The sequence below is a fragment of the Natator depressus genome, chromosome 6 (assembly GCF_965152275.1).
Source record: "Natator depressus isolate rNatDep1 chromosome 6, rNatDep2.hap1, whole genome shotgun sequence".
NCBI classification, from domain to species: domain Eukaryota; kingdom Metazoa; phylum Chordata; order Testudines; family Cheloniidae; genus Natator; species Natator depressus.
The window spans coordinates 62,633,870-62,645,925 of NC_134239.1; the positions used below are offsets into that span (position 1 = coordinate 62,633,870).

General features: G+C 44.0%; 1 protein-coding gene across 4 annotated transcripts in view; it reads right to left on the reverse strand.

Moving 5' to 3' along the window:
* Nucleotides 1-12,056, reverse strand: part of PLEKHH1 (pleckstrin homology, MyTH4 and FERM domain containing H1) — an 82,491-nt gene that overhangs the window by 26,788 nt on the left and 43,647 nt on the right. For all 4 annotated transcript variants that reach the window (XM_074955514.1, XM_074955512.1, XM_074955510.1 and 1 more), the window contains 6 exons: nucleotides 10,454-10,545; nucleotides 9,563-9,713; nucleotides 8,176-8,315; nucleotides 6,738-6,848; nucleotides 3,264-3,350; nucleotides 2,071-2,232 (listed from right to left, as the gene is read on the reverse strand). In XM_074955514.1, coding sequence (XP_074811615.1) covers nucleotides 2,071-2,232; nucleotides 3,264-3,350; nucleotides 6,738-6,848; nucleotides 8,176-8,315; nucleotides 9,563-9,713; nucleotides 10,454-10,545 — 743 coding nt within the window. The remainder of the gene's footprint in view (nucleotides 1-2,070; nucleotides 2,233-3,263; nucleotides 3,351-6,737; nucleotides 6,849-8,175; nucleotides 8,316-9,562; nucleotides 9,714-10,453; nucleotides 10,546-12,056) is intronic.

Genomic DNA, 12,056 nt, shown 5'->3' on the forward strand with positions numbered 1-12,056 from the left:
AGCAGGGTAGACGTACTGCTCAAGCTGGAGCCTAGGCTCTGAAACCCAGAGAGGTGGGAGGGTCTCGGAGCTTGGGCTCCAGCCCAAGCAGGAATGTCTACACTGCTGTTTTTAGCCCTGCGGCCCAAGCCCCAGTCAACTGACCTGGGCTCCAAGACTTGGTGCTGCGGGTTTTTCTTTTCAGTTTACACGTATCCTGAGATCCTTTTGAAAATTTTACCCAAAGTGACCTATTGTTATTGTGTTTTGAAATGCAATATAAAAAATACATGAATAAAAATGTTTAAATAATGAAAAAAAATTCAACATACCAAGGCAGACCAATGGACTATCTAGTCTAGTGACCTTTCCCCTGCTACACAGGAACAGACCAATGGCCCATGTAGTCTGGTGATCTATCTCCTATGGTTCTCAACCAAGGGTACATGTATCCCTGGGGGTATGCAGAGGGCTTCCAGGGGGTACATCAACTCATCTAGATATTTGCCTAGTTTTACAACAGGCTAAATAAAAAGCACTAAGAAAGTCAGTACAAACTAAAAGTTTATGCAGACAATGACTTGTTTATATTGCTCTATATCAGGGGTGGGAAAACTTTTTGGCCTGACGGCCACATCAGCATTGCGAAACTGTATGGAGGGCCGGGTAGGGAAGGCTGTGCCTCCCCAAACAGCCTGGCCCCTACCCCCTATCCTCCCTCTCCCACTTCCCGCCCCCCTCAGAACCCACAACCCATCCAAACCCCCGGCTCCTTGTCCCCTGACTGCCCCCTCTGGGGGGCCCCCGCCCCTGACCGCTCCCTGGGACTCCACCCCCTATCCAACCCCCCCTGCTCCCTGTCACCTGACTGCCCCAACCCCTGTCCACACCCCCACCCCCAGATGGCCCCTCCGGGACTCCCATGCCTATCCAACCACCCCCTGTCCCCTGACTGCCCCCAGGACCCCCTGCCCCTTATCCAACCTCCCCACCCCCTTACTATGCTGCTCAGAGCAGCAGGAGCTTGCAGCCCCGCCACCCAGCTGGAGCCAGCCACGCCGCCCACACTGCACAGCAGGAGCAGTGGACCAGAACGCTGGCGGCGCGGCACACTGAGGCTGTAGGGGGAGGGGGGACAGCAGGGGAGGAGCCAGGGGCTAGCCTCCCCGGCTGGGAGCTCAGGGGCCAGGCAGGACGGTCCCATGGGCTGTAGTTTGCCCACCTCTGCTCTATATACTATACACTGAAATGTTAGTACAATATTTATATTCCAACTGATTTATTTTATAATTATATGGTAAAAATGAGAAAGTAAACAATTTTTCAGTAATAATGTGCTGTGACCCTTTGTATTTGTATATCTGAGTTTGTAAGCAAATAGTTTTTAACTTGAGATGAAACTTGAGGGTATGCAAGATAAATCAGACTTCTGAAAGGGGTACAGTAGTCTGGAAAGGTTGAGAGCCACTGCCCGGAGCAAACTACAGACCAGCCAGAATTTAGTCTTCACTTGGACATTGGCCAGTGCAGCATGAAGGAGCCCCATAATGCATCTTGTGCAACACTGTTGTATGGGGAGAATACAAAATTATTTCCTGACTCCCAAGTAGTGATCATTTTTTGTCCTGAAGCATGAGAATCCATAGTGCCTGGAAGTGTATCCTGACTAACATAATTGCCAATGCAATTCTTATATGAATAAGTGTTCAATCCATTTGAAACCTTACTAGACAATTTCCTTGATAATATCCTACAATAGCAAGTTCCATACGTTAATTATATGTGACATAAAAGCATTTACTTTAATTGGTATAAAATATTTTGCATTGTTCTTGCACTGTACTATTGGAGAGGGTCAATGTGTCCTGATAGGGTGCTCTATGCCATTCTTCAGTGTATATAATTAGCACATCCTCTTTCCCTGATCCTTTGAACTTCAGGAATCCACCTCTGCCTCTCTGTAACCCCCAAGTTTCCAGGGAGAATTAAAACACACACTTCTTGCAGGCCCTCAGTATATAAACCCAGAGGCCTGTTGTCTGTCAGGCCATTGGGTGTGGAGGGAGACTGATTGGGGTAGAGCCACCTTACCTTGGTGAGCCAGCCTTTCACAGTGGGTTTGGCATCATTCTGAGGGACAGCAGCAGAGCTGGTCACCTGCACCTTGAGAACACTCTGCAGAACACGGATCCATTCTTCCAGGATGTTGGGAGAGTCTGCAGTCAGGAAGTAGGTCCTCTTTTCAGTGATGAGCTGGAGGGAAAGGAGGCAGGGAAATGTCACTGTATGATCATGTGTGATCGCTCCTTCAGATGTTGAGTCATATGGTACTTTTATAAGAGTAGAGGAGTTAACCCCTATGTCCTTGGCCAACTCAAATAGTTACATGCTACATCTGTAAATTCCCCCCATGTTTTTGCTGGATACTATATTTTTCTTCATTTCCTCTCCTGTTTTGCAATGTTGCTTAGGTCTATTAAGTAGCTGCTCTATGTCACTATAGAGGTGGCTGCATTTTAGTGGTGGGTAAAGTAGTGTCTATCTCTTTATTTATACATCCATATTTATAGCCAATTGTTTCCCTCTGCCTTCAATAGCTTCCAAAGTGCTTTGGGGTCCTTTGAGAGGAAAGCTGTTCCATGAATACAAGATATTACTATTAACTCTCAGTTAACTTCAGTGCGAGAAGGGCAGAAGAAAGCTCACTGTATGCCAGTCCCACTCAGAATGCAAGGGAAGCTTTAATATCTCATCTCCTTTACAAAGAAGTCCCCTGGCATTGATGCTTTGCCCTAGGACAAGTAAGTAGGGCTAGTGAGGGGCCAATTTCAAATGGTTTGGAGACTCGGTTTTGAGATGCACCAAAAATTGTAGATGTTTCTCCAAAGCATATGAGAATGGTCTCGCCAAGAAGATTCCTTGTACCCCTACTTTTGGTTGAGCCAGAAGCAACACAATAACAGTCTCTCTCACAGAGGTTCAACCTTTCTTAAGAAGGTGCTGGCTACACAGAGGGAAATGCAGAGGGGGAAAGTTATCTGAACTTCTTTAAACATCAGAAAGCTGGGTTTGAGCTTTAGGTTGCATTTCGGACCTTTGCTCATTTTTATACAAAACTGACTGCCTCCCCAAGCTGAAACACAAGGCAAATAAAAGCCAGGAAAGTCAGTACACATCTGTCATGACCAAGTACACCATCCAGACTGAAGTAACTCCTCTCCCACTTAGCCCTGTTTACATCCTTGAGCATGTGGTTATGTGCAAGGTCAAAAGGCAATTCTCACCTGAAATGTCTGGGACCCTTCACCCCGAATGATCTGGCAAGTAGAATTCAGCTCAACCTGCCCCTGAGGCTTGCGGATAACATCGCTCTGTAAAGAGAAAGGCAACATTCTCAAAAGGATCAGCACTAGCTTCACCAGCCAGCTAGAAGTATGGAGTATGAGACATTATGCCTGGATGCATCTTAGGCAACATGTGGCTGCCTCCCTAGGGACAGACTGAGAGGTGCCTCCTCCACCAGGCTAATGAGAACTTAGCTCCCAGGGACGGAAGTACAGCATACCCATGACCACAGGCACCACCAATATGAGATATCCCCACACTATGCTAGCCAGGAATGTGCAGAGACAGAAGAGCAGAATGCTTTTTATTTAAAACTATTTCTCTGTTTAGGAAGTTTTAACAAATTTAGAAATCTGTAAATGTCAGACACAACACAACCATCATTACAACAGCGAACTTTTGTTTAGAGAAACATTATACAGTAATAACAATCAGATCTCTCTTTTTAACAGGGTGTTAACATGTTACAGAGTGAGCATCTTCACACTATCCATGACATGTTCTTTTAGTGTTTTGTGTTGACTTATTTTTTTTGAGTGAAATCTCTGATTACATGCATTTAACAGACCAGGTAAGTCTATCAGATGTTAATATTCAAAAAAATTGAAAAGGTGTGCTGGGTTTTTAGTTGTTTGATTTTTTTTGGCAGGTGAATGTACTTTGTCTGAATATTGAATAAGTAGTAACCAAACATCTAAGTATCTCTTTGTCCTCTGTCTGTTTTGCTGGGTACGTAATTGGTGCATTAAATTTTCCATAACAACTCCCATATTTTTTTGAACAATTCCACCAGAGTTGAACTATTTTTTTTCCCAATGAGCAGCTATAATGAGCAGATCAGCTACTAGCTGATGAGAGACGAAATCTTAATTTCCTTTTGTGGGATCACTTCCACTAGGAAGCCCCCAGGAGGATTACCAAAAATGAATCAATGAGTGGTCTGCAGGGCTGGCCTTTATGCCATCTTTAGGATTTCTTATACTGTGCACTTTCAAGGGTACATTCTTACACAGGTATGGAAATCCATGCAAGACTAACAAACTAATTGCCTTTTGGCCGAATGGTGTACAAGTGCATACTTCAGTAGCAATATTGATAGGCACCAGTTACCCTTGACTGGCTGGTGCTTCTTAGTCATAAAACTGGATAATTTCCTTTTCCTTTTTTACCTTGTAAGCAGATGTTATTTGAGCCAAATGGGTATCCTTCAGAAAATGGAAACCCAGCCCAAGTTAAATCTATAGAAAAGAAAATGAAATAATAGTAGGTAAAATGTGAGAGAGAAATTAGGAGTGCAAAGTGGGAATTGAAGAGGAAATAGCCAAAAACCATAGAAACAAATAATGACTTTTTTTTTTTTTTAATAGAAGCAGGAAGCCTGTTAGGGAACTGTTGAGTCTACCAGAGAGTAAAGAGAAAATTTAAGGAGAATAAGGACATTGCAGAGAAACTAAGTATTTCCTTTCTGCAGAGGATGTTCCTCAGACCTACTTTTTTGATGTGTTTAAGATGAGGTGCTGGAACAAAATGATAAATTTAAGAGCAACAAGTCGTTAGGTGCAGATGGGATTGATCCAGGAGTTCTGAAGATATTTAAGAATGGACTAGGTGAGCTGCTAATAAAGTTATGCAATATCTCATCAAAATAAGTTCTTTGACAGAGGACTGGAGAGTAGCAAATATTGTATCTATCATAACAAAGGCACTAGGAATGGGTCTGGGAATTACAAGAGAGTAAGACTTACTTGAGTACCAGGAAAAATGGTTGAAACAGTATTTAAAAAACTGAATTATTAACACTTTGAAAAATGTGATATGGTAGAGAGTAATTAGCATCGCTGCTGTAAAGGAAGAGAGACCCAATTTTCCTACCCTTTAGAACAGCTTCACAAAATAGTGGATAAAAGAGAGAACATTTGCTCGATGTGGAGCAGATGTCAAAAGGAAAAAAAAAAGATGTATTAGAAAAGGAATAGAAAAGAACACTGAAAGTATTGTAATGCCATTACAGAGTTCAATTGTGTACCCTCACCTGGAATAATGCATTTAATTCTGGTCACTCTAGCTCCAGAAATGTGAGGAAGGCTCAGAGATGAGTAACAAAAATTATTAGGGGCCTAGGAGGGCTTCTGTGTGAGGGAAAATAAAAAGACTGCCACTGTTTAGAGAACAGATGTAAATAAAAGAATGAATGATATGGTGATGATAAATTGGGTGCTCATGTCTACACTTCTTTGAATATCTCTTTTTACATTAACTTGAATGACAACAAATTTAAAACTGATAAAAGGAAACCTTTCTTTTTTTCTTACCCAATTCATCTGTGGAACTTGCTGCCATTAAATAGCAAAGAGATCAAAAGTTTGTAAGATTTTTAACGGAATGAGGGTTTATGGATAATGAAAACATCTAAAATTACCATAGGTCGGATTTAAAAAAAAAAAAAAAAGGTTAAAACCCACTCATGTTTCAGGTCATAAGCCAGCCACAAACTGATGGGAATTTAGGAAGAAATATCCCCTATGTGGGGATAACTGTCCACAACAGAATTTCTTGCCCACACACCCCACCCTGTGACGCAGATCATGTTGGCCACTTTTGTAGTTGGGATTCTGGACTAGTGGGTCCTGTTAGCTGATTTGGCAATGTCTACATTCCAAGGAAATCATATGAAAGAAAATGTTAACGTTGCACAGTTAAGCACTTAAAACTTAGGAAATATGAAAATTAAAGTTAAACTGGCAACACAAATCAGCCCCATGTTTATATATTGTAGTACTCCTTAAATGATCACATACCACTAGGTGGAAAAAAATTGTATGCTATTGTATTATTTGAGAAACAGTGTGTGACCATGCAATTAACACTGAATTGTATGTTTATACAAGGGGAAGAAAGAGTTAAGAGTCTGTGGTCAGTTCTAACTTCTTCACATCTGAGTGCCTACCTGCATGCCCTTAATGTTGCACTAGCATTTATTTTTGCATTTGCTTTTATATTACAGTAAGATCAATGTGAGGATAAACACTTTTTTTTTTTTTTTTTTTTGCTTTCAATGGTCTGTGTGTTGTCAGTCAACAAGTCCCAAGCCAGTTCCTAGTGGATACGTTGTTATTTCACAAAAACCACCACTACACACGGCCCCTCTGTCTGAACAGAGAAACCAATGACTGAACGGAGACTCCCCTCATCGTTGGGGTCATACTCCAGGGTTGGGGTGAGGCACATTGGCAGGGTAGTGGAGGACAAGTCTGCACTGCAGCTGCCCATGTGGTCTCTGTTATATGAATAAACAGAGGATTTCAGTTGCCAGGGCTAGCCGTGTGGCACCTTTCACCAGTTAATGAAACTAACTCAGACTTCAAGCGGCCTTTCCCCTGTGTCTGACACTGGTGTGTTTGATTCTCGCTCACCGGAGACTTGTAGTACATGATTTGTCCATTTCTCAGAACAAACCAACGTCTCTTCCATGTCTTCACCTGGCTTCCCATCTTCAGCAAATACCCTGATTTCTCCATGGGCTCCTAGAGGATAAAGGATAGGTGGATTATCCTGAGCCCAAGATGAAAGCAACTGAGAAGTGCCCACACGAAGGGCTGCCATCTGCCAGGTCTCCAGCATCCCCCATCTTCTCTTGAGCTCAGATTGTCAGATGTCAGGGCCCACATCACTGCATAACTTTGAGAATCTGCTGCTGCTCATGTATGTGTAAGTACCATGGTGGATGTGTGGGGCAGTGAAGAAGGTATCTGAAGGCAGGACTGGTCACGCTTTCACAGCTTGCCTGAATCACTGAAAATTATTTTCCCATACAACGTGCTAAGCACTCTTCAAACATAAATGAAGTAAGGGTAAGAAGCTCTAGGCAGCAATAAGTCTCAAGCCTCTTGCATGTATACTCCTTTACTTTCAAGGATAAGAGAGTAAAAAAAAAAAATGGGTGGAGGGATGGGTAAATAATGGATTCACATGAGAAATTCATTGATTTTTAAGGCCACAAGGGACCACAATGATCATCTAGTCTGGCCTCCTGAATAACACACAGGCTATAGAGTTGGACTAAGTGGTCCCTGCATGAAGTCTATAATTTGTGGCTGAGCTGAGGAGATGGGAGCTTAAACAAAATATATCTCACGCCACTGAGCTACGTGCTTCACCCTTTGTCCTTACCTTGCCGCTAGGCAGGAGTAACGTGGTGGCTGCACAGCAGCATTCTCGTTGATGCAGCATGCTGTAGCTGTGCTTGCAGAATCAAGCCCATACCAGCAATGATAAAGTAACACTGGGTATTTATGGAATGCTTTTCATTTGGTAATCTCACAGCTCTTTACAGAGGTGTGCAATTATCTTTAACCCCATTTTATAGAGGAGGAAACTGAGGCACAGAGCGGTTAAGCAACTTGCTTGATATCACACAATGAATCAGTGGCCGAGTTGGCAATAAAACTTGGGTCTTGTGACTCCTGCTATGTTGCTCTAATCACTAGATCAAAATGCCTCCCATGTTTCCAAATGAAGAACTTTTTGTTTCTGTACAAATGGGTGAGGTCACCACCATCCCCTAAAGAAGAGTGGGATGTGCCAAAAACTGGTATGGATAATCAAACTTCATGCTGATGGCCCCGGGGTCAGGAAGGACTATATCCCCAGTGCTCAGCACCACACAGTTGGCCAAGTACATTATGGGGGTTCCTATGAAGTATCAGGCAGTGGCTGATGCCAGAGACAAGCTGGATCAACAGTCTGATTTGGCATGGCAGATCCTTCATACTGTAGCTTTGCCACTTCCCTTTCAGGGTCAGTGCTGTGTCCATATCCCAGACTGATGTCCGAGGGGGGCATAAAACTTACACTGCCGACTCCGCCATCAGTAGAATAGGAAGATGTCCGCTGCAGCTTGTGCTCTGGCTCTGAACAGTCACCATCCAGGGAGTAGGCATCAGGGGGGATGGCATAATCACTCTCTGAGCTCAGCGAGGACATAGAGACACCTGACAGGAATTAAGGGACAGTGGGAATTTTAGGTGCTCAGGATCGCTGTGATATCTGTAACTTGCAGCCTGAGCCTGCGCTGCCTGAAAAAGCATCCAGTTCAACCCCAAAGCTACTTGGCTCAAGGTGACCAAGTCAATCAGATACTGTTCCAACCCTTGGACAGCCAAACCCCACCACCCAGGCCTGTGAACCCAGTCTTCTCTAAACCCCACCACCCAGGCCTGTGAACCCAGTCTTCTCTAAACATGAGAATGGGAAGGAATTTTATAATGTAATGAATTCAGGGCTGCCTGAACACAGGCAAGATACTCACTACCCAAACCACACATGATAATTTTAACTAATAGAGCTCAAGAACCTCTGCTGTCAAACCACAAGCCTCTCCCACTTGAACTAAAGGAGAACCAACAAGGAGTCTGGTGGCACCCTAAAGACTAACAGATTTATTTGGGCATAAGCTTTCGTGGGTAAAAAAACACTTCTTCAGTTGCATCTTTTCAGTTACTCTTTAAGGTGCCACCGGACTCCTTGTTGTTTTTGTAGATACAGACTAACATGGCTACCCCCTGATAAAGGAGAACCCTGATCATCTGTTACTAATAGTGCAGCTTCACTTTCCGTAATCCTTCTGCCTCTAGATTCCAGTGGCAAACAGACACATTCGCAAGTACAGCCCAAGAAGAGACCATTTTAAACCATGTATAGCATGGGAAGAGACAATTTTAAACTATTTACACAGAATTCAGGCTTATTGTTCGCCACTTGCAATGACAGTGCTGCTTTTTGGAAAGTTAGATTGGATCCATAAGTCAGTTCTCATTCTCATGTTTTTCACCTTCATTTATACTGATCAGGATGCAATTTATCTGATGCTCCAAAGGCAGGAAAGAATTGTGCACCTTTTTAAGTGCCATTTGGCTTCTGATTCAGAATTTACCAGATTTGACAGAGCTAACAGGCGCCAACAAGAAGTTGATTGACATGAGTTGGCATTAACATGCCTAACAGATGGCCTGGAAAGAAAAAAGTGTTTCTTTTAGCTAATGTGAAAAAGCTCATGATTCCAAGGATCTATGTGTCATAGTCATTTGGCTGTAACAATCAAATGGGGAGATCCCCAAACTGGTCCTGGTGTCAGAGTTCCACCGTAGACTAAGAACTATTCTAGAAGACTGGTTTCTACTGAGCAATAGTTGGCAGCCCAAGTCTGCCTGCTCTCCCCATCTTACTGGGTTCACCTTACCACGTTTCACAGCACGAGGACTGCCTGGCATGCTGCTCTTTCTGATCTCAGATCCACCATTGGAGGTCCTGAAGCTGGCATGGGAGCTGCAGTCATCATCAGAGCCTGAGGACTCATCTAAGAAAGGAACGTTGCTGATCTGGGTGGCTTTCTGGAAAACAAGCCTTCAAGATCAAAATGTGAGGAAGGAGGAGCTCCAATACAGACACATGCTACAATTCATAAAGAGACAGCACAGACAGAACAGGCCAGACTCATTTCTTCAAAGCTACCCAGACCCTCTCACCCCACTCACCATCATGCTAAGGTTTTCAACTCTCATTCCTCATTCTCCAGGGACTCTCCAGGCCATGTTCCCCTCCAGGTCCCATATTCCCGAGTCTCCCCAGATTTTATCTTCCTAGGGCTCCACAAACTCAATCTTTCCCCTTAGGCTCCCAAGATCCATCTTCTATTTCATTCTCATTCACCCTCCAGACTCCATCCTCCAAGACCTCACTAGTCTCCACCATACCCATCTTCCTGAATCTTCCCAAGAACTGCCTGGTCTCAAACATATACCAGGGTTCCATCCTCCCTGAATGGGGATCTGTAGCTTCAGTGGACTGAACCTTTGTACGTTTTACTTTATGCAAATTTGATGATGTATTCACGGATTTAGCAAGTTGCCAATATTGCCCTCAGTTTGGCAAAGATAAAATAGTTTTAAATATATCTATTACTACCATGTGTGTATGTGGCATCTGGTACTCCACTGCAGCCTGTCAGACTGCAGTGCTCCCTGGCATTCTCAAGCCCTCTTGTCTGCTCAGTGTTGTCCCTTGCTACTCTCAAGATGGTAGCAACTCTCCCCATTCTTTTCTTAACACAAAAGGTGAAGTAATCCCTTACCCCCTTCAGCGTGGTGTAGACTGGAACCGTGACATTTCTGTAGATGAGGCAGGTGAATGGCCCAGAAGCTGAATATGATGGAAAATTCGAAACTAGAAAATTTAGAGAGAGAACAAAGACTGGTGAAAAAACAGCAGGTTTTAATGGAGGGAAGTAGGTGTGATGGCACAATGTAGCAATAGGGAACCTCAACAAGGCAAACTAGTGAGAAGGAGGTAGTGTCTTCCTGGAAGACTTGATCTTGCGAAGGTTGTGGGAGTTACTAATTTTGGAAAGTTCTTGGAGGTACTGCACTTTCTCTTCTATGGTGCCTACAGGACACCTCACCCACCCTTGCATTCCTCCCAGGCACAGTGAACCACATAGTGAGAGGCAGAACCAGCAGATTTTAGCATTCTGGTGGAGAAGTGCATGACCAACCATGACTTAACTGAACTAGGGTGAGACTGTTTGGCCATCTTACTAACAGAGCACACAAGAAAAGTATTCCATTGCTCCTCACTTTGTGGGCCCAGGGCTAGCCTTAGATCTATTCAATCCCTGTAGCTACATAGGGTCAACTTACCGAGGTTCACACACATACCACAGAGATGCCAGCCAGAGCACTATGCCCAAGAAAGTTAGTGCCAGAGGGCCATGCCAAATAATTAATTCCCTAACTACCCTCCCCATCTTCATTTTGGAAGGTTCCATGCCTAGCTTCCTGTGCCATTTTGGGAGGTCACCAAAGGTTGTGGGAGCTCAGAAATAGGTGGAAGGTGATGGCGGGGTCACCACAGCCTGAGAGCAGATCACAGGCAGGCAACAGTAGGGTATGCAGAAAAGTGTCTTGTCGTAAGTGCGGAAGGAGCTAAATTGGTCCCCCCATAGAAGTTACTTAACATAGAGGCCAAAAAAATCGAGGATTGGTCCTTCAGGGTATTTCTGTGCTGCAACTGAGGACAAGCCTCCCAGTCCAGATCCACAGACTCATGCTAGCATGGTTCATGCTAGCGTGCTAAACATAGCAGTGTAAACATTGCTTTGACATTGCATCTCTCACGCCCTCCCGCAGGCTCGGGAGCCCGAACAACATCTACACAGTTATTTTTAGCGTGCTAAATCAAACCCTGCTTAGCACAAATCTATGGACCTGGACTGGGAGACTCGTTCTGAGATGCAGTGTAGGCATACTGTTAAAGAAAAGTTAGCACATGTGACTCCATTTTGGTTTGGGGCCCACCATTGTTTAAATGCCAGCACATCATACACCAGGAGGAGTAATCCTTAGATACTGAATCCCTGTGAAAATCCTCCTCCTTGTCTCCAGCCTGCCTTGATTCCCAGTATCTGGTTTTTGTCAGTCTCTAACTCCCTGTCTCTTGGCCTTGATGTGAGGCCTCCCATCCTGATAATAAAAGTTACTGATGCATGGCTTTAGGACCATGCTGTGTAATTAACATACTGGTATAGCATGAGGAATGCACCAAGCAGGGATAGGCGGTAGATAAGACAAGGGTTTGTTTATTGGCTAAGGTTTCCGATGCACGAGGGCAACATGCTTTGCTAAAAGGTATATAACCTTTGTATAATTTGCATTCAGGGTCCCCTCCTGGCTAGCAGG